At 55.4% G+C, this 22,019-nt stretch overlaps 1 protein-coding gene across 1 annotated transcript in view; it reads right to left on the bottom strand.

Moving 5' to 3' along the window:
* Window positions 1-22,019, bottom strand: part of PTK7 (protein tyrosine kinase 7 (inactive)) — a 77,838-nt gene that overhangs the window by 15,782 nt on the left and 40,037 nt on the right. Inside the window, exons 2-14 of the mRNA XM_066250811.1 lie at window positions 12,440-12,727; window positions 11,839-11,941; window positions 11,280-11,470; window positions 11,036-11,186; window positions 9,215-9,363; window positions 8,710-8,976; window positions 4,528-4,661; window positions 4,261-4,396; window positions 3,977-4,096; window positions 2,553-2,702; window positions 2,297-2,447; window positions 2,070-2,197; window positions 745-948 (exon numbers count right to left, since the gene is read on the bottom strand). Of these exons, the coding sequence (XP_066106908.1) occupies window positions 745-948; window positions 2,070-2,197; window positions 2,297-2,447; window positions 2,553-2,702; window positions 3,977-4,096; window positions 4,261-4,396; window positions 4,528-4,661; window positions 8,710-8,976; window positions 9,215-9,363; window positions 11,036-11,186; window positions 11,280-11,470; window positions 11,839-11,941; window positions 12,440-12,727 (2,172 nt within the window). The remainder of the gene's footprint in view (window positions 1-744; window positions 949-2,069; window positions 2,198-2,296; window positions 2,448-2,552; window positions 2,703-3,976; window positions 4,097-4,260; window positions 4,397-4,527; window positions 4,662-8,709; window positions 8,977-9,214; window positions 9,364-11,035; window positions 11,187-11,279; window positions 11,471-11,838; window positions 11,942-12,439; window positions 12,728-22,019) is intronic.

Raw genomic sequence — 22,019 nt, 5'->3', positions numbered from 1 at the left:
GGGTAGGAGGAGAGAAACAGACTGCCTTTGGGGAAACTCGAAAGACAAGATGTGTACCAGAAACACAAATATATACTCCAATTATCTCTGTGGCTTAGAGCTGTGGGGGGAAGGCAGGGAGACCCGGGGCGCTGGCGCAAGCACCTCCAATGAGGAAGTCTTGTTTTCCTCATTGATTTGCGAGGGGGGTGGTGAGGAAGGCGGGGAAGGGAGAGAGAGAAAAGCATCAGCTTGTTGTTCCACCGAGTTATGCACTCACTGGTTGCTTCTCATATGCGCCCTGACCAGGGATCAAACCCAAGACCTTGACGTGCCAGGACGATGCCGTACCCTCTAACCATTATCCTGGCCATGGCCTCCACTGAGGAGCCTTACGCCAGGTCACTCGGAAGCCAAAGCCCACCCTGGCTGGACAGCCCTCCCAAAGCACAGAGGGTGCTGGTTCTATCCCCGGGCAGGGCACATACAAGAACAGAGTCATTTCATGTCTCTTTCTCTCTCCCTAAAAAACTCAATAAATTAAAAGAAGAAGAAAGAGAAGCAGCAGCAGCCAAGGCCCTGGGAATGAGCCAACCTGAGGCTTCCAGCCAGGGTGAGGAAGCTCTGCTCTGGCCACAGCAGCAAGCCCCAGCCCCACGGCCGCCGGCTTCCTCCAGAACCACAGCTCTGTCCACCACCCACGGCCACGAGAGGGCGCTCGGCACCTGCCCCTGGCACCAGCTCCCTCCTGCAGGGGCCCCTCACCGTTGAGGCACTCCATCTCGGGCTCCTCGCCCTCTGGCTGCTTCTGAAGCCGCTTGGCCTTGCAGCGCTTCTTGCAGTAGAACATGAGGCCCAGGACGGCAATGATGTAGGCCACGGCGGCGCCCACGGACAGCCCAATGGTCTGGATCATCTTGTAGGGGGGAGGGCTGCCCGGGCCCTCCGACTCCTCCAGCACGGGTTTGTCTGGGGGACACACAGCGAGGTCTGGGCAGGGCTGCTGAAGAAAGCCCAGCCCTGCTTCCTCTGCCTGCCCCTCCATAACCCAACACATATAGAAAGCTCCCAGACACCGGCTTCCCCAGCCGAGCTGGAGAGACCTGGGGAGGGTCACCGCCATCACCGGCTTTACCCAGGGCCAGGGCCTCGGGCCCACGGAGGTCACAGGGAGCTCCGAAGGAGCTGAGGCCAGTGACTCCCTGGCCAGCTGTGCATGCCAACAGCAGGCGGGGACCTGCATAGAAACCACACCTGTCGTGGTGCACCACAAACCCACTGTTAAAAAGCTCCTAGGTGACAACACTATGAGTCAAGCCCTGAAGAGCAGCGTCGGAGTTCTGGTTTAGAATCCCAGACAACGCACAGCACACAGCAGGTTCCTCAAGAAATGTTATGTGTAGAAAGGCTCTTCCAGTCTAGGGGCTTTCGATGACCTAGGGTCTCGTGGAGAAAGTTAGGGGAACTAGGGGAGAGAGACCCAAGGGGATACTATAAAGGATCCCCCCAACTCTCACACATGCCCCACGGCTCCAGCCAAGGGGCTCATCGCTTCACTGTTATCCAGGGGAAGTCCTATATTATACTTCGTCCAGAGAAACAATTCTGCTGCTAAACCAAAAAACTTTTGAGAACTTTTCATTTAAGCCACGCCCATTTTGCTGATGCAGAAACAAGCCCTGGAGAGGAAACAGCCTCTACCTCGAGGGGCATGCCGCTGGTGAGCAGCAGGAGCGGCCAGACCCCACCCCAAGTCCCCGACCCTAGACAGGGCCTTTAACCTGACACACCATCCTCTCTGGGCCTCCAGGACAAAGGAACCTTGTCCTGATGCACCCTGACCTGATGCCCTACGTATCCACCCAGGGAGACGTGCAGCAGCTGCAGGAGACCTAGGAGACAGCACCACAGGACAAGCGCACCCCACAGCACGCACGCGCACACACACCCCAGCTGTGGAACAACACCCAGCTCTCCATTCCTCCCCCCTCCACACAAGAACAGTTTGAGTGTCTTCCGTGTACAGGGTCGGATGAGGACAAAGATGAGAAAGAAGTCTGGCCCCACTGCTTCCTGTCCCCGGCCCATACCCACGACATAGAGGGGGGCCTCCGTGTGCTTGATGTTGCAGCTATTGCCCGCGATGCAGGTGTAGCGCCCGGAGTCCTCGGGGGCCACATCGTGGATCACCAGGGAGCCATTCTGGAAGATGTGCATCCTGCCAGGAGAGAAGCCACAGCGCTGCCCACCCCGCTGGCTCCTGGGGCGACCAGGCTGCAGGAGAGGCAGCGTGGGGGTGGGAGGGAGACGGCCCTACCGAGGTCCCAGCTTGGTGGGGTCCAGGATGCGGTCTTTGCCCTTCCACTGGATGAGAGGCTTGGGGTCCCCGTGGGCCTCGCACCGCAGCAGAGCTGTGTGGCCCTGGTACACGGTTGTGCGCTCCGGCTCCACCTTGAAGGTGATGAAAACTGGATGGGAAGAGCCCGGCGAGGGGCCGGGAGCAGTGAGCACGGGGGCCGGCAGGACATACAGCGCCTGCCAGCCCCAGCCCTGGGACCCTGCCATGGTCGCACCTGCCACGGTAAGCTGGACGTGGGCACGGATCTGGCCCTGCAGCCCATTGGAGGCGATGCAGGTGTAGTTGCCAGCATCATCGCGGGTCACCCTGGAGAAGTGCAAGGTCCCGGCATTATCTGTCACCCACTCTGGGAGGCTGCTCCCATCTGCAGGGGCAACAAAGGGACATCATGGAATTGACCAGTTACACGGCTGGCTGGCTGGCAATGCCCTCAGTCGCTCACATGGACTCAAATAAATGTCATCCCTCCTGACTTCCCACAGGCAAATCCGAACTCCTAAGCAGGCATTGGGAATCCCATTATATGCCCCTCTTCCAAATTTCCTGTCTCCTTCTAATTCCACTGCTGCGGAACTGCACTTCTGACTGGGACCTGCATTTGCCTTGTTCTCCCCTCGCTGCCTGGACTTCCGAGGACCTATTCCTGCTCCCTGCCACGGTCCCAGGCTTCAGATCTGCCGAGAGCCACTCGTCCCACAGAAAACCTCCCCAGATCACCTGAGCAGAGCGCCCACTCCCTCCTCAAAGCCTGCAACCCTCTAACTCCTCTGTTCGTGGGAAAGTAAAAACTGGCCCAGCCCTTTGAGAAAACAATTTGGCAGTCTGCACCAAGGGCTGTAAAATGTGCATACCCTTTTCTACATAATTGTTACATTTCTGGGAACCTTTCCCAAAGGAAATAAACCCAAATCCAGAAAAAACTTTAGCTTAAAGATGTTTATTACAGCAATAAAAAGACAGAAAGAGAAAGACAGAGAGGGAGAGAGGCCCCGGAGAGAGGTAGGATGATTAGCAACCCAAATCTCCAACATTTAGGGAATATTTCAGTAAATTACAGTGAAGTCAACCAATGGAATATTATCACAATCATCAAAACCAGTGTTTATGTATAAAAACGGGATAATGCTGGATAATGTTAGGTAAAAAGGAGTATAAAAATACATCGTTACCTGCATCTTCTATTTTTTATAGTAAGCGTGACTTATGCATGTAAGGTGAATAAATGAAAATATACACTAAAATCGCTGCATAAACACACACAAAAATGCGAAGAACAAGAAAAGGGCACACACCCAGAGATAATGGATGGTGGGATTATACCTTTTTCCCTCCAGAAATTTTCTGAAGGAGCCCAGGTTTCTTTTGTCAGGGAGGATGACTGTTCTGAAAAGGGAGGGCACTGCAGTAGCTCTCTGGCCCAACCCAACCCCTTGTCCTGAGTCATGTGTGTTGTCTAACACTAAAATCTGAACTCTTTTCTGTCTGGCTTTTTCCTCCCTGACTAAACTATAACCCTGCCCTACATTTCTTGCCTGTCCCCACGGACCCTGACATGGGACCTGGGCACTCAGAAGAGCGCACGTCTGACCAGTGGATGGACCCTGCCCACTCCCCTCCCCGTGCTCCCACGGTACCAACCTGCTCGGATCCACTTAATGGTGGGCTTCTCTCGGCCCGTGGCGGAGCAGGGCACTGTGGCCTCCTTGTCAAACTCCATGCACTGCTGCGGCCGGGGTGGCGGTGTGAACTTGAGCTTTTCTGTTTCGGTGGGGAGAGGTGAAAAGAGGAGGAACTGAGGCAGCTAGACAGGCGCGGGCAGGCCTGCAGATCCTGGACCAGACCGGATCACGCCTCTGTTCCCCGGCGCCAGCCAGCCCGCCCGCCCGCCAGGCAGGGCGCCCTCCCCACGCGCGCCGACTCACCCAGCACTTGCACGCGGGCTTGGGCCTCGATGCTGCCCGCCGGGGTGCTGCTCACACAGCGGTACCACGTCCCGTCGTACACCTCCACGCTGTTGATGCGCAGGGTCCCGTTCTTGGAGACCTCGAATCGCGAGTCCTGCCACACACGAACCCCGACCCACATCATGCTGGAGGGGGCGGGGCTCGGGGAAGAGTGCCATGGATGGGAGCAGAGGGGAGCCGCGGGAGGAGCCCCGTGCACCCACCCGCGGCAGTGCTCACGCTCACCTCCGAGATGAGCATCTGGTTTCTGTACCAGATGACGGAGGGCTTCGGCGTGCCCTGCGTCAGGCAGTGCAAGTAGCCCGGCTTGCCCTCCTCCAGCTGGCTGTCCTCGGGCTTCCTCAGCCACCTGGGCACCGCTAGCGGGGCAGGGAGGACACAGTGAAGATTGATTAAGCAAAGGATCCAATCCGAAGAAATTCTAATACCCCAGTAAGTCCTGAGCTCCGGAACCCGGCGTTCCGGCGATAACCGCAGCAACGTCCCCACCGCAGTGACGGCCTACATGCCAGCACCTTTTTGTTTGTTTGTTTGTTATTTTATTTTATTTATTATTTTTTTTTTCTGTATTTTTCCGAAGCTGGAAACGGGGAGAGACAGTCAGACAGACTCCCGCATGCGCCAGACGGGGATCCACCCGGCACGCCCACCAGGGGGCGTAGCCCCGCCGTGACCAGAGCCACTCCAGCGCCTAGGGCAGAGGCCAAGGAGCCATCCCCAGCGCCTGGGCCATCCTTGCTCCAATGGAGCCTCGCTGCGGGAGGGGAAGAGAGACAGAGAGGAAGGAGAGGGGGAGGGGTGGAGAAGCAGATGGGCACCTCTCCTGTGTGCCCTGGCCAGGAATCGAACCCGGGACCTCTGCACGCCAGGCCGACTCTCCACCACTGAGCCAACCGGCCAGGGCCACATGCCAGCACCTTTTGAACACTGTCACAGTGCTCTCATTGTGACACAGTAATAATGGTCACAGTAAATGCCCACAGTATGTATTTCTACACCCATTTTACAGCTAAGACGTAAGTTCAGGGCAGTAATGGTGATTTGCTAAAACACGGCAGAGACAGGATTGGACACTCTCGTATGACTCCTAAAGCCTTGCTTTTTTTATTATGCCATAACGCTGCAAGGCTCAGGCCTCAGATCTCTCTGTTCTGCTCCAGCCATACTCCTTCTCTGAGTGATCTCATCCAGTCCCCAGCCTGCCTTCAACACCTCCCCGTGAGCTGCAGACCTGCAAAGCCAGCTGCCTACCGACCTCTCCAACTGGCTGCCTAACAGGCAGCTCAGACTTCAGACGTGCAGAAGAGAACGCCCGATTTCCCCCAAACCTGCTCGTCCTAGTTTTCCCATCTCAGTGAATACAGCCACGATCCAGAAACTCTAGAAGTCAAAACCCTAGCCCCCATTTCTCTATATTCTCACCCCCCTCACGTTTATTCCACACAAACCCTATCCACCTGAGCTCCAAAACAGAAGCTTAATTTTTTGTTTGGTTTTGTTTTGAGAGAGGCAGGGAGAGAGAGAGAAACAGGAACATTGAGCTGCTCCTGTATGTACCCTGACCGGGGAATCAAACCAGCAAGCTCTGCGCTCAGGGATAAGGCTTCAACCAACTGAACTATCCAGCCAGGGCTTAATTTTTTATTGATTTTTAGAGAGAGAAAGGGAAAGAAGAGAGGAAAAAGGGAAGCATTTTTGTTCCACTCAGTTGTACATCCTTTGCTTGCTTCCCATGTGTGCCCTGACCAGGGATCAAACCCACGACCAGGCTGTTTTGGGATAATGCTCTTAACTGACTGAGCTAACGGGCCAGGGCCCAGACCCTGACTTTGACCACCTGTGGCATCCACCACCTCTGTTCTAGTCTTTTCGACCCCTAGACAATGACAGTCATCTGCTAACTGGTCTCCCTGATTTTTGTTTTAATATTTTATTTATTGATTTTATAGAGAGGGGAAGGAGAGAGGGAGGGAGAGGGGATAAGAGGGGGAGGGAGGAAGAAAGAAAGAGAGAGAGAAAGAGAGAGCAGGGGAGAAGCAGGAAACACCAACTCGTAGTAGTTTTCTCATCTGTGCCTGGACCCGGCAGGACTAGGGCTTCGAAGCAACGACCCCAGCGCTCCAGGTCCGTGCTTTATGCACTGCGCCACCACAGGCCAGGCTAGTCTCCCTGTTTTGACTCTTGTCCTAATATTCTAGTTTTCTCAAAACAGCCAGAGTGATCTTTCAAAAATATCACTCTCCTAACTCAAAACCCTGCAAGGACTTCCGGTCCCCTAACTTGGTATGAGACACTATTTGCAAAGATGGCTGTAAATGGCCCTTTCATCCCTTCGGTCTCATAGCTGGGTGGCTTGCCTTGTCCAACAGTGCACATGACATGGTGCCACGTCGAAGCCAATGCCTTGTGACACCTTGCAGCTTCTGAAGCCAGCTCCCGGAAGGAAGCCTGAGCTAACCTGCTGGAGCAGTCAGGGGGAACAGAACCAGGATGCCCTGAGCTGTAACAACTGCCAGACGTGTGAGCAAGGCCATCAGAGAAGACCCGGCCACCAGCTGGCCTATCCGCTGATGGCAAATGCACACGAGCCCAGCCAATAGCACACGGGGCTGATGAGCCATCCCAGTTGAACTCTAGCCACAGAATCGTAAGTGAAACAATGACTATTGTGTTTCAAGTCACTTGTCATGAAGTCACTTGTTACGCAGCAACAGATAACTGATAGACTCGGAATACAAGCCCATTCTTTCACAGCCCCACGTCCTCTCATCTCCACCCTCCATCCCAGCCACACCCACCACTCCTTAGGCAATGCAAGTCGCACAAGCTACTGCGCCCCCGTTTCTGTCTCTGTCTCAGAGCCTAGCCACAGGCCTCCCGCCTTCATTTAGGTATCAGCTCAAATGCCACTGTCCAGAGGAGCTGTCCCCAAACATCCCCTGGGCCTCATCTCTCTCTCTCTCTCTCACCCCTATTTTACTTTTCTTCAGGGCTCCACTGCCCTCTAAAATTATGTATTGGTTCACTCAACTGTTTTTGTTTGCTTTGTCGTTCCTGCTACACTCTGAGCTCCACAAGGAGAGGGAATTTTGTCTGCTTTGTTCACTACTGCATTCCCGGGACTGGGAACAGTGCCTAGCACGATGAATGCACTCAATAAATCTGTTGACAGAATGCAGTCACAGAGCTCTCTCCTTCCAACTCCAGCCCGCGGCCCTCCGCACCTCCTCCAGCCCTGCGTGCACCACGCTGACTTCACAAGCCTTCCCGGCGCGCATGCCCGCTGAGCGACGGAGCGAAGCCAGCCCTTCCACCTGCAGCATGCAGAAAGCATCGCCCGGAGCACCTGGCCTCTCTCCACCTGGGCCCTCCCCAAAAGTCTGGGTCAGGAGATCTAGAGCAGAGTCCCAGATTCTGCGTTTGTAAAAGCGCCCCCAAAGTAAAAGGTGCTCCCCAGACCCAGACTGAAGAAAGGCTGACTGCAGCTGCTTGCCTATGTCTGCATGTCACCGGGAAAGTGTCCTGAGCACCCTGTGTGTGGCATGTGCCACCTGTGTGCTGCGGCTTCCCCCCTGAACCAGGTCCCTGAGCACCAGAGAGCACAACTCCGAGGTTTCAGTACCTTAACCAGATTAGTGTTGTCACAACTTCAAATTTACAGAGCCCCTTCCGTATTCAAAACCTTGTTGAGTTTCTGAACCTTACCCACTTCAAAAGATGTAGAGATAAGTGGAAGAAACAGGTTGCAAAACCGTGTGTGACTGTATATAAGTTCGTCTTGTGTGCCCTTTTATACTATTATAAAGGCTTGGGACAGGCATGGTGTAAAGAAGGAAGGAAGGAAGTAGGTCTCTGTGCCGTAGCAAGCACACACAGGCCTTCAGCACACGCACTTCCAGTCTGTCCACAAGTACCATGTTCATTACAGAAATTCAGAAAGTATAACAAATGCAAATAAATTATCACATAAGTTTATCATCACCATCCCCCCCCCAATTTTTTTTTATAACTATTTCATTCACTTTTCCAACCATCTCGTAGGGTACGTGAGTTATTAGTCCCATTTTATGGATGAAACCAAACCATAGAGCAAGGTGGGTGACTTGCTCGTCATGGTCATTCTGTGCCCTGGGGACAGAGTGGGACCTGGGTCTCCAGACTCTATTCCATTGCTCTTTCCTTCGAAGCCAGAGGACCAATTTTCTGGAGGGTCGTCACCCCAACCTCTGTGCCAGGCTCCAACCTCACCTCCCAGGTGCCTGCAGGGCCCAGAGCTGAGGCGTTGGCGGGGGCCGGGGGGGGGGGGAGGCACCAAGGAAGCCTCTGTCCATCACACCCAGAGCCCAAGGCCCCCTGGGACCTGGGCTCCCTCCACCGCGCCTCAACCTTCAGCGCAAGGGTGCTTACTGGCCACGGTGATGTTGACATCCTGTCGCCGCTGACCGGCCAGGTTGGCGGCATGGCAGGTGTAGACCCCGGCATCGCTCTCGGCAGCACTGGTAAACACCAGCTCGCGGCCCTCCTGGTACACTCGGCCGTGGGCGGGCACCCGGACCCCTGCGTGTTCCCACCACGTGCTGGGCTCCGGCAGACCCTGGGTGCGTGGGCAGGCCACACGCTCCTCGCTGCCAGCCGTGAACACCCGGGGCTCCAAGGGCGGCATGTCTTCAATCTCTGCAGGGATGTGAGCGGAAGGGAAACAGTCTATTACTGTGGGTCTCCAGGTGCGTGATGTCCTCCCACCGCAAGCTCTGGGGCTTTCCCAGACAAGCCTTCCCATAACTCTTGGCATCTCCTTGCTACCTTGGCATCCCCATCCTCCCTCTGTCCTCCAGAGTGGAAACAGGAACCTCAGTCTCTACATGCCAACAACATGGAAGGCAGCCCCCACCTTGGCACCCCAGAGACCCACCTGCCAAGTGAAGTGTGGCCTCGAGGACGACGGGAGGGCCCCTCTGGCCCTGACCTATGCAGCGGTAGACCCCAGCATTGCGCGGCCGAACCTGGGTCAGCAGCAGGGACCCATTGGCAAACACCGTGGCTCTGCGGAGGTGTGGGGGACTGCGGAGGGGAGAGAGTGCCCATTAGAAGAGGTGGTCCACAGGCCTCCTTCTGGAGGGGAATGTGATGGGACCCCATCCCACAAAGGTCAGAGATGTAGGAAAGTACATCCTGCCCCGGCCAGGAAGGGGGCAGAGCAAAGGAAGCCGGCACACCATGTTAGTGTGTGTGTATGCATGTGTGTACGTACATGTGCGTGCGTGCACTCATTCACGTGCATGCTCAGGCATGTGTTCCGACTACCAGAGCATTGGCTTTTGGAACGGTCAGGCGAACAAGTGTTTAAGTGAGAGATGATGAGGGATCAACAGCATGCAACTACAGGGACAGAGGGGCCACCTTCCTTCAAGGGCAAGATAAGCCTGCTGGTAAGGACCCAGCTCCTCCGGTCATACGTCCTTCAGTCACATCAGATGGACTACTGATGATGTCCTCAGGGCTGAAGCCAGGTGGCATCCAAGCCCCTAGCCTCAGGAGCCACAGCCCCAATAACCACGGCCACACCTGACACCACAAGGGGACTTCCTGCTTTCATGGGGCCGTGGCAAGGAGACAAGCCCCTGCAGAGGAGCTGGCGTCACCCAGCACCTTCTAGGAGTGTTTGCTTCCTACAAAACACACGCGTGTGCCCGTATGTCAGTGTGCATATGATCATCCAGGTCCCCCTGTGTCTCTCCATCCCTGGGTCTCTATGCCCTGATGCCAAGAGATGCATGTGGGCAGGAGGGAACAGGGTAGGGCGTCTACTGGCTCATCCTGCGGTGGCCCTGTGGGAACTAGAGAAAGGTGCTTCCCTGGAGACTTCCCTTTGTGAACTTATTTTGTAATAACGAGGCATTGTACTGCCACCTGCCGGAAATCTGAAGTAATACATGTACAGGCCTGCGATGTCTGATGATTCTCATTCCCTTTTAGAGAATGCACTGTGCACCGGGACCACCATTCTTTTTTTTTTTCTTTTTCATTTTATTTATTTATTTATTTTGTGACAGAGAGAGTCAGAGAGAGGGACAGATAGGAAGGGAGAGGGGTGAGAAGCATCTTAGTTGTTCGTTGATTGCTTACTCATATGTGCCTTGATGGGGGTGGGAGGGGATGGGGGGGGGGCTCCAGCAGACTGAGTGACTCCATGCTCGAGCCAGCGACCTTGAGTTCAAGCTGGTGAGCCTTGCTCAAACCAGATGAGCCCACGCTCAAGCTGGCGACCTTGGGGGTCTCGAACCTGGGTCCTCCACATCCCAGTCCGATGCTCTATCCACTGCGCCACCACCCGGTCAAGCTGGACAACCTTTTTTTTTTTTTTTTTTTTACAGAGACAGAGAGAGAGAGTAAGAGAGAGGGATAGACAGGGACAGACAGGAACGGAGAAATGAGAAGCATCAGTCATTAGTTTTTCGTTGTGTATTGCAACACCTTAGTTGTTCATTGATTGCTTTCTCATATGTGCCTTGACCGCAGGCCTTCAGCAGACGAAGAACCCCTTGTTCAAGCCAGCGACCTTGGGTTGAAGCTGGTGAGCTTTTGCTCAAACCAGATGAGCCTGCACTCAAGCTAGCGACCTTGGGGTCTCGAACCTGGGTCCTCTGCATCCCAGTCCGACGCTCTATCCACTGTGCCACCACCTGGTCAGGCTGGACCACCATTCTTGAAGACCCCCTGCCAGATGCCTTACCGGCTGCGGTTGGCGATGGGAGTCTCATCCTCAAAGATCCACTGCAGGCTCGGGGGTGGCTGGGCTGAGAACTGACAGTGGAACATTGCCTCCTCGTTCCTCGCCACCACCACGTCCTGGGGGGCCAGCACCACCCTGGCAAAGCTCTCATCTTGGGAGGGAGAAGCACAGGCACAGGAACAGGCAGAGTGAGTGGGCCCCGCCGACCCCTACCCTACCTTCTCCACCTCCATCCCAGGCTCACCAGCAATGCTCAGGGTAAAGTTCTGACTGCTGCAGGTCTGGCCAAAGGCATTGTGGGCGCAGCAGGAATAGACACCACTGTGCTCAGGGCCGGCGGGCCGGAGGGTCAGGTTCCGCTCCCTGCTGCTGACCGTGTGGTTGCTCTGACCCTCAGAGAGGGAGATCCCGTCTCGGAACCACTGGTAGGTGGGCCTGTAGGGCGAGGGGGTCAGCAACAGGGAAGCAGGTGACCAACAGATGGGTCAGGGCTAGACCCCTTGGTTTACAAATAGGGACACAGAGGCCTGAGGAGGGAAAGTGACTTGCACAAGTTCACAGAGCATTTCAGGGGCAGAATTCGGTTGAGATTCTAGATTTCTCAGCTCCTACAACCCAGGGTCACTCCACAACACAACGTTGCCCTTCAGGTCACCAGGGGCTGGTGTGGAGCAGCGCAGGCACAGGGGTGATTGCAGAATGAAGCAAAACGCGCCTGAATAGAATGCAGGATTTGGGGGACACATCCCTGCCTGTCTAGAATAATCCTCTCCCCACCCCTATCCTCAAAGTGGGCTCCTTACCGAGGGTGCCCATCAATGTGGCAACGGAGAGTGACCTGGGTCTGTGGCTGGATCTCGGCTTCCAAGGCTGGATGCTTCAGGGCCACAGGGCCTGTCTCAATCCCTGCAGCAGAGGCCATGGGTGCACACTGAGCGACAGCAGAGCAATGAGCGACAGAGCAGAGCACCCGGGGAGGGCAGAGGGGGAGAAGGACAAGCAGGAAACGACGTAACCTGGAGGCCCTGAGCCAAAGACAGTGCAGGGAAGCCCTGTGGAGCGAAGGCTGGGGCTACCTGTGGGCCACCAGAGACCAAGCGCCCGCCAAGTACCTGCCTGGTCCCTGGCAGGTCAGGCCTGACACTTGGCAACGCTGCCTCACGGTGCTTGCCATTTGCAAAAGCACCCAGCAGATAAATGGTCCAAGACTGAAAGAGGGAGCATTTTTTTAAAAATTAAAAAGTTTAACTTCCTCTTAGCCACACAGCAGAAGGAACTGACCACACTGCATTCATTCTGCCTGCCCCATCCAACCGGAAATGGGAGACGCTGAGGAAAAGGAGGGGTCCCGCGGGGCTCAGGATTGAGGATCTCGATGGGGACGGGCACAGTCCCAGCTCTCACACTTGATGTTGAAGGAGGCGTTGGCACTGCGGGCCTCCTCTCCAGTAGTCTTATCCCGAGCCACGCACTGGAAGGCTCCCGAGTCCTGCAGCCGGTCCACAGCCGCGAAGCTCAGGCTGCTGCCCTGGGCGAAACGCCGCTCAGTGTCCTGGACAGGGACCCCATCCAGCAGCCAGTACACGTGCACCGAGCCGGAGGCCTCGACCTCACAGCGGAGCAGGGCCCGGCGCCCCTGCAGGGCATCCTGGGAGGATGGCTCCTTGATGAAGACAATGGCTGCCTGGGCACCTGCAGATGGGGACACGGGACACACAGGGTCAAGAGGAGCTGCAGTCACCGTCCTAACACAGGTCACCCATCACCCTAAGCCCAGGAGGAGAAAAGAGATTGTGGACATGCTCGGCAGGTGCAGGGGAAAAGTCTCGTGAGATCACAACTGCCAGGAGTCCAATGAAGAACTTTTAAACTGTGCTGGGCGCTCCACAGGACGCCGGTCGGAAGGGGGACACAGGACAATCATACAAGCCATAGCGAAACCCATGACAAGTGAATGGTGTGGAATTCAGTGCCTCTAGAGCACAGAAGAGGGAGGAAGCCCCCCAGGACTGAGGAGAGGGGTGCCAGTGCCACACAGAGGCTACCTAGAGAAAGAAGGCACGGAACCTGTGGGCTAGATCACAGGGCTCGATGCGGGGCCGGGAAGCAGGGGACGTTAGCAGGCAGTCCTCCCCGCTGTCTTCAGAATCGAGGATGCGGACGAACTTAAAATTAAATCATGATCCAAAGAGCATCTTTCAATTACTAATACTCACACACCCAGTGAGGATCCACAGGTCAGGGAGGGAACTTTGAATCCTGCCCATAAACTCGTCAGCCCCGAGTTCCCCAGGGGCTTCTTCGGGAGAACCCACCCCATCACAGCAGAAGCCAATATCCTCTAGAACAAGGGCTGTTCTCAAAGACATGCCAAGGCCACCCTCACCTTCCCACTCTCTATCCCCAAGAACCCACGTGTGGCCAGGGCTGGGTTTTCTGTGCTAAGTGAAAAGAGTGAGCCAAGTGGTTCCAGGTTTTCACCCGAATCCATTCCCCCTCCCACACGGCAACAGCTCAGCTCTGGTCAGGGGACCCCTTCGAGAAGGGGAGCCCTGCAACCCGAGGCGGAACCAGAGCCAGTGAGAACAAAGGGAAGAGTGAGAAGCCCGGGTGAAGCAGCAGACGGGTCGGGGAGGTGGAGCGCAGGGCCGGGCAGGTGGCATGGTTACGGCAGCAAGAATAACACACTGGGCTTTGTTCTTGGCCCACGTGAGTGCCCAGCAGAGGCCTGAAGCTGCTGGGCCTGGAAGACCAGCCAGGGGTGGGTGACAGCACAGAAGGGGACGTGCCAACACCCCTCCAGGAAGAAGAAATGGACCACCTGGGGCTGCCACATGAAACAGCAGGCTCTTCCTCTGGCCAAACTTGAGCCTGGCAAGGGCAGGAATAAAGCAGCTGATGGGTCCTGCCCGTTCCCTCCCAACCCACTGGCAACTGATCTCGGGATCCCACAGGGCTGGGTCCAGACAAGGGGTTGCCCCTGGCGTGGGTCCTTCCCCCAACATTCTCAGAGGGGCCAGCCCACAAGATACACAGAAGTGGAAACAGCTCAGAGCACACCCCCCCCCCCATTACTTCTCAGTGAGGTACTGGATGGAACAATCCTCCACCACGGCTGAGCGATCTCACCCACTTGCAAGTTAACAAATAGGCCTCCTGGGCACTGCTCAGCACCCTCAGTCGCCCTGACAACCCAAACACCCCTACCCACTTCTAAATGCTGCATAAGATTGTGGCCCTGCCCCTGCTGGGCATCCTGCTCAATCCCTTTGTAGTACAGATGGGTAAACTGAGGTCATGAGAGATGAAGGCATTTGCCCAAGATCAAACAGCTAATTTGTGGCGCAGCCAGGACCAAGACCAGAGCCCCACGCTTTTCCCAGCCCCGCCCAGGAACTCAAAACCAACCCTGGAAGCAACTGATCCCACAACAGGCCTCCCTCACTGCAGCCAGGTAAAGGTAGACTCACTTCTTGCAGACAATGCCAGGCACACAAAGACGATCAGCTGATGACTGGCTGAACTGTGGCAACCTCAAAGGAAGTGCGGGGTAAGGGGCAGTGAACGTGGAAGTGTCTGGAGCCCTTCCTGACCACCTCTCAGAACCAGACGGTCTGAGAGGCTCCAGGGGGCCTCTCAAAAGTGACTCATCAAAATCTTGGGACCACGGACCCAGAACTTCAGGATGCTCCTCAAAGGCCAAAGAGATTACCCTCTCACAGTGTAGGCGAACCCGCACTTCCCCACCCAGCTGCTCCTGACCTAGCGGGGAGCCAGGAGTCCCCCATGCAGAGGAGCAGAGGGACGTTAGATAGGGTTTGGAATCGGGCAGGTCCGGCTCAATTCCTGACCCTCCCACTTGGTGTGGTTGACCTTGCACAGAAGTGCCTGAGACAGAATTAACTTGGTAAATGACAGCTGCCATTATTATTAATCTTTTATTTTTGCAAGAGAGAGAAAGAGGGAAGGAGCAAGAGAGAGAGAGGAAGAGAGAGAGAGATGAGAAGCATCAGCTTGTAGTTGAGGCCATCTTAGTTGTTCATTAATTGCTTTCTTATATGTACCTTGACTTAGGGGGTAGGGACGGCTCCACCCAAGCCAGTGACCCCTTGCTCAAACCAGAGACCTTTGGACTCAAGCTAGTGATCTCTGGGCTCAAACCAGCGATTATGGGGTCATGTCTACGATTCCATGCTCAAGCCAACAACCCTGCACTCAAGCTAGTGAGCTTGCACTCAAGCTGGATGAGCCCACACTCAAGCCAGTGACTTCAGAGTTTCGAACCTGGGACCTCAGTGTCCCAGGTCAACGCTCTATCCACTGCACCTCCACCGGTCAAGCCAGCTACTGGTATTATTACCGTGACCACCTTTGCAGCCCAAGGATTCACATTTTAAGCACATTAGAAAGCGCCCCTATCGCAAGGCCCAGGACCAGACCCAGACCCTGTCCGGGACGGAGCTGCCACAGCAGAAAAGGATGATGGGTGGGATGGAGGGAGAGGGGCCACGGGGTTGCAGGAACCACAGGCCAGCGGCCACAGAAACCTGAGCTGGGAGAAGAACCGGCATGACTCAGAGGGGACCCAGCTTGGCCTCCACATCCCCTACTGGGGCCGGGCTGCCCCGTGGCAGCGGTGAGAGATGCTGCTGCATTCCCAGACTGCCACTCAGAGCCCCCTGCGCCGCCACAATAGGGCCTGGGAAACATCAAAGCCGGCCCTGCGGGGCCCTCTGTCCTGACGTCAGCTCACAGCAGGTCCTGGTTAGTGCTTGGCTGGGGCAGACTTTAGATGTTGGAAAAGGCAGGGAGAGCAGCCCCCAGGCCCTGCTCTGCACCCACAGCTGGGCCGCGAGGCTCCTCAGGCAGGAGGCTGGCCCCATGCTGTGGCGTCTACGTTTGCTGGGAAGTCAGTGTGCGGTGTGCCCGGTCGGGCCACCTGCACAGTTTGTAGAGGAGTCAGTCATTGCGTTGGGGGAGACGGTCAGGTGAGTTAGAAGCAGACCAAGGAGCCCCTGGCAGAAACGCCCAACTCCAGAAAAAGCAGGACTGGGAAGTGAGGGACTCTTCAGATGCTTCGGCTGAGACCCCAACAGAAAAAATGAAGGACAGCAATGACAGAGGACAAGGAGGGAGGCCTGCTTCTCCAAGCCGCCCCCTCTCCTTCACAGTCCGGCCGCACCGTCCATGCAGCACGCCTTCTACACGCAGGACCTCACGGAACACACAGCCATGAGGTCCTAGAAGCAGGTCCCTCAGTGGAGCAGCTGGGATGCCGCCCAACAGCCCCGCCACTCCCTGACAATGTCAACTCAGCCTGGCCCCTGGCCCCTTTCCCGTGTCATGAAATGGGGACCCCACTCTCACCACTCAGGCTGCAGGAGGCTAAGCAGGTTCACACAGTCAAAGCCCACAGCACAGCATGGAGCACCCAGAGGGCAGGGGGCTGCCCCACTGGGCACCGTGGGCTCTAAAAGCCCCTCCACAAGGACAGGCAGGCAGAGCCATATGCTCACATGCTGACCCCCACAAAGCTGGAGCGCCAAATGCCCAGTAAAGATGTTTTCCAAGCAGTTTGCAGGCTCCCCAACAGCCCTCGATATGCAGCCACTCGCTCTGCCTGAGCGCTGGCCCCAGCCCCTCGAGAAAGGGCTGTGTGGGCAGCAGCCCAGCCCCCGCTCCCCACCCCCCAGCACGCATCTGGTCTGCTGCCTGCCCTCCTCGCTGCTCTCTGGGCTCCGGGCCCAGTCCATCCATGTGTGTATGTGTGTGCATGTGCGCGCACACATATGTGTAAACACAACTTTATAGAGAGCAGAGAGCAGCAGGAAGTTTTTCCGCTCTGAAGTCATTTTAGCTGCTACAGTCCAAGCATCCATCTGGGCCACTCAACCACCCAGGTCTCAGCGCCCAGTCCTCCCAGACGAGAAAAACACCCCCCAGGACACTGCACACGCCACAGGACCAGCCAAACTTGACCGGTTGATTTTATCTACCCTCTTTCCCTCTTATAAAAGAAATCCCACGCTTTGAAGAGAGGCCCTGGAGCCAGACGGAGATCCCAAGATGACCCTGGTTGGCCCCGGAATGGGTATTTATTTTGTAGGTTCTGTGTGATCAAGATCAGAGTGACTGTGACCTCTCCCACGCACAAGGTCGACCAGCCACAGCAAAGTGGCTGCCTCTTCCACACTTAACACTCAGTCTCGGCCCCAGGGCCCAGGGCCTGGTGAGGAACATCCTGACACCTGGGTGGCCCTGAGACGCTGGCCGACTTCCTGTGCCCTGTCTGGGGCACCAGCATCAGGACGCAGGCCAGGAGGGGTTGCCCTCAACCGGAGGGGCACACATGCTCCAGTCAAGAGAGTGGCCTCCAGAACCCTTACCCACACAGGACAGCCCTGCTCACCAGTCCCCTCCATCTGGAAACGCTAGGGACACCAAGTGAGAGGCCCACCCTAGGAGGAGCAGTGTCCCTGCCCAAGGGACCAATGCCCTGTACCACAGACCCAAGCCTTTAGGGACTTAACTGGCATACTTTCAGAGGCAATGGGGCCACTCCCAAAGTCCCACGTCTCACAGACATTAGCAAGCTTTTGTGGGAACAAATCTCAACCGCTGCAGGAACATGTTGCAGTCACCCCACCCCCAGCCCCAGTTCACCCAGATCGGCAGAAACACAAAATGCCAAGTGGGACTGGTGGGTTTGGGCACCTGGACCATCCTTCTCCATTACCACCAGCCCGTCACCAATACGCTGCCTTTGGCTTAAGCACCCCGACCACACTGATAAGCCAAAAAGAACACCAGGGTTCGGAGCAGGAAGTTCTGTCCCCCTCCTGTCTTCCCAGTGTCTCCTAAAGGCCCCAGGCCGGCTGACAGGAGCACCGCAGCCTTCCACAGGCCATAAGAGCCCGGCCCAGACGACGCGGGAGGGAGCAGCCAGGGGCCCGGCCGAGTTCCTGCCCTGGGATTTAACTGTAAATATCTGGAGAGGCTCCCACATCCGGATTAGAGAAACAGAACAAAATCACCAGGGATTAGGGAAGAAATAAGGAGCGAGCCAGCTCTTCTACCTTCGATGAAAACCACAACCCAGGCCTGCCCTGCTCACTCCTGGGAGATCAGCCTCTGAAGGCACGAGTGCGACCTTCTGTCCAGCATCACGTGGCATCTGCTGGATGCTGGCGCACACATGCCAGCAGCTGGAAACGTGGCTCAAGACGCGCCACACTAGCTAGAGCCACCTCGTCTTCGGCTGGGGCTGAGAGGACCACACCTGGGACACAACCTTCACCCTTAGGAAGCCTTCTTCAGTGGTTGAGATATCCCCAAGGAAGCAGTAATGAATGCAACACCCAGCCAGGGGGACGCTGTGTGATCACGCGGAAGGAACATGGGTCCGGGAGACGTGGACTGTGGTCTCGATACAACTGCTAACAAATGGAGGGCCCCTGGCCAATCATTAGCAAGCCCCGCCATCCCCCCTGCCCCACCGCCCTGCCCCAGCCAGACAGTTTTATTATCTGTACAATCAGAGAAAGAAGAGGATGTGACTGGACAGTCACCAAGACCTAACACTGAATTCACGGCGATGATCCTCAGAGGCAGTTACAGAAACAAAGGGCTCACTCCCAGAGTCCCCTCCCTGCCCCCAAGCTGCACACACAGTGAGGGATTGTAGGGCTAGCCGGGGAAGGGATTAAGAGTGATGCTATGAACAGCAGGTGTGCGGGTTGGAGGCAGCTGCGGGGTTACAGACAGGGACCCAGCATCACTGCTGACAAGCTGTTGCCATTCCGGTGGCCCAACTTGCATCCCGCCTCCCTAGGAGACCCTGCCTCGGCCTTGGCCACACACTTGCACTAACAGCTCACTGCCTGCGACATCCAGAATATTCCCACCTGGGCCGTGACTGAGAGCTGTGTCCCCCAAGCTAGACGGTAAGCTCGAGGGGAGAACAGACATCCGTGCCCACCATGCTATGGCTGTGCTCTTCCGAGCACCTGGGCCTCACAGTCAAGGTCCTGCAAGCCTTCACGGGGGAATAAAGTCACTGAAGAGACTATCTGACCCGAAATCTTGTCCAACACCCTTTATCCAATCCTGGCCAACTTAATTTTCCATTCTGGGTTTCGGTTTCCTCACCTGGAAAACGGCAGTCTTGAAACTGATTACAGTGATTCTTTTCCAGGCCCCTAGATGTTCAAATAAAATGCATACTTGATACAGACAAATAAAAGTCTGCATATTTTTCAGGGAAGTGAAAACTCCCAGCCCTGGCCGGATAGCTCGGTTGGTAGAGCATCGTGCTGAAGCACAGAGGTTTCCGGTTCGATCCCTGGTCAGGGCACATACAGGAGCAGACTGATGTTCCCTGTGTGTCTCTCTCTCCCTTCCTCTCTCTAAAATCAATAAAGCATCTAAAAAAAAAAAAAAAGAAAGAAAAGAAAAATCCCAAAAATTCTAGAGAACTGTAGACCCCAAATTAAAATGTCCTTTGAGCCTGACCTGTGGTGGCGCAGTGGAAAAAGCATCGACCTGGAATGCTGAGGTCGCCAGTTCCAAACTGTGGGCTTCCCGGGTCAAGGAGAAGCAACTATTACAAGTTGACACTTCCTGCTCCCCACCCCCTTTTCTCTCTCTATCCTCTCTCTAAGATCAAATAAATACAATCTTTTAAATAACAGGTAAAAACAAAACGTCCTTTGACAGGGTGGCCCCGAGGCATCCGAAGACCTGGGGAATGATGAAGGTGGGTGTGGAGACGCTGAAACAGAACCGCGGAGGAGAACCAGGACTTTTTCCACATTTGAGGCCCTGGGATAGATCCCTTCTCAGTCCTAAGGGAGGGTGGGGGCGGGGGGGGACAGCAGTCAGAGGGTTCCTGAAGACACCAACCAGCAAGGGGCCTGCAGAAATAACACCAGTCACAGGGAAAGTGCCGGGGCTGCTGGAGGAGGAGACGGGGGATGAGCTCAAGCCTGGAAGAGCCAGGGGTGCTGGGCCGGAGCGCTCAGGACTCCCAGCGGGGACGGGGTGCCAAGCCCCTCATCACCCAGAGAAGAGGGAAAGGGGCCCACTGTAGCTTCCGCTGCCTTTCATTAAGGGGGTCCAGACCCAGGGCCCACCGAGGGCCGACCCCCAGGTATGGTGGTGAGGGCTCTGGGAGGCCACAGTGAAAACAGCCCCGGCTGAGGCCGGACGCGAGCTCCCCACGGCCTTTCCTGGGAAGGAAAACTACACGCCAGCCTGAGGCCGCTACCTTCCGCCACTAGGGGCTGGACCAGGTCTTTGTTCATCTTCAAGGCAGGCTCAGAAACCTCCGGGGGGACTCCGTCTTCTGAGCTCTTTTCACTCATCTGTGCCTCCCCCTGGGAGGCTGGTAAGGTGGTGAGCAGAGACCCCAGACCTAACCAGCAGTTCACCCCAAATTCCCGGTGGAAGGCAGAGTGTGATCTCCTGCCCTTTAGGTGGAGTGGCCTCAACTACATTTCATGAGGAAAGTCCTCCCTTTGACCAGCTCTGTCCAACATGATAGCCCCTAGACACACAGGACTCTTTAAATGTAACTTAATTAAAATGAAACAAAATTGAAAATTAATTTCCTTGGTTACACTAGCCACATTTCAAGTGCTCAGGAGCTGAAGTGGCTAGCGGCCACTGTATTGAACAGTGTAGATACTGAACAGTTTCCACCCCTGCAAAAGGTGCTTGCTACAGGACAAGGTGCCTTAGGTCCTCTGACCATTTCCTTCTTTTTTTTTTATTAAGTGAGAGGCGAGGTGGCAGAGAGACAGACTCTCACATGTGCCCCAAACAGGATCGACCCAGCAAGCCACCTACCCAGCGATGCTCTGCCCATCTGGGGCCACTGCTCCATTGTTCAGCAATAGAGCTATTTTTAGTGCCTGAGGCAAGGCCAGGGAGAAATCCTCAAAGCCAGGGGCCAACTTGCTCTAACCCAGCGGTTCTCAACCTGTGGGTCGAAACCCCGGCGGGGTCGCCTAAAGCCATCAGAAAATACATAATGCATATCAGGTATTTACATTCTGAATCATAACTGTAGCAAAATCACAGTTATGAAGTAGCCACCAAAATTATTTTTTGGTTTGGGGTCACAACATTAGAAAGGTTGAGAACCACTGCTCTAACCAACCCAGCCACGGCTGAGAGAAGAAGAGAGAGAAAAAGAAGAGGGGGAAGAGTAGAGAAGCAGATGGTCTCTTCTCTTGTTTGCCCTGACCAGGAATCAAACTAGGGACATCCACATGCCAGACCGATGCTCTACCACTGATTCAACCAGCCAGGGCCTCCTCTGATGACTTCTTGCCAGCCCTGTGCGCTGATGCTGCACTGGCTGCATTCCATTGCTTTCATGTACTCCCCCACAACCATTCTATTGTGTTTAATGATAGAATTAGAGCCTTCTCTGTGGCCATCACCTACATCCTGCTGCCCTTCTCAAAAGATAAGCATGCTGCTGGGCTGTGGTTTGCAACCTTTTTACACTTGGGGACTGTTGAAAATATAATTACTTTAGGGACCGCTAAGACAGAAGTCACCCTGAGCATAAGCAAATTTAACTAAGATCACTGGGTCTATAATCTTCATACAACATTAGGGTGGTTAATTAACTCTTTCATGGACTGGCATGAAATTTCTGGTGGACCAGTAGCTGAAAATCACTGGTTTTTGGGGGGGTTTTCTTGGGGGGGAGAAGTAAATGAATCTTTTTAAGACAAGGACACAGCTGAACATAGCTGCCCAGTTTGAAAATCAGTCTTTGCGCCTGTACGCTCCTCTCTGCAGACCCCCTGTGCCCTGCCCTGGCCTCTATCACAGCACCTACCCCACACTGTCTGTCTCCCCACCACCTGGGTATCATCAGAGCCCAGTGAAACACATGCAAGCACACGCACCAGCTTCTTCTGTCCCCTCCCACCTCCCCACAACCCCAAAAAGTCACTGAAGAGGCTGGACC

The sequence above is a fragment of the Saccopteryx bilineata genome, chromosome 1 (assembly GCF_036850765.1).
Source record: "Saccopteryx bilineata isolate mSacBil1 chromosome 1, mSacBil1_pri_phased_curated, whole genome shotgun sequence".
Taxonomy (NCBI): Eukaryota; Metazoa; Chordata; class Mammalia; order Chiroptera; family Emballonuridae; genus Saccopteryx; species Saccopteryx bilineata.
The sequence above is the reverse complement of the archived record's forward strand: the minus strand, read 5'-3'. Positions and strand labels throughout refer to the sequence as shown.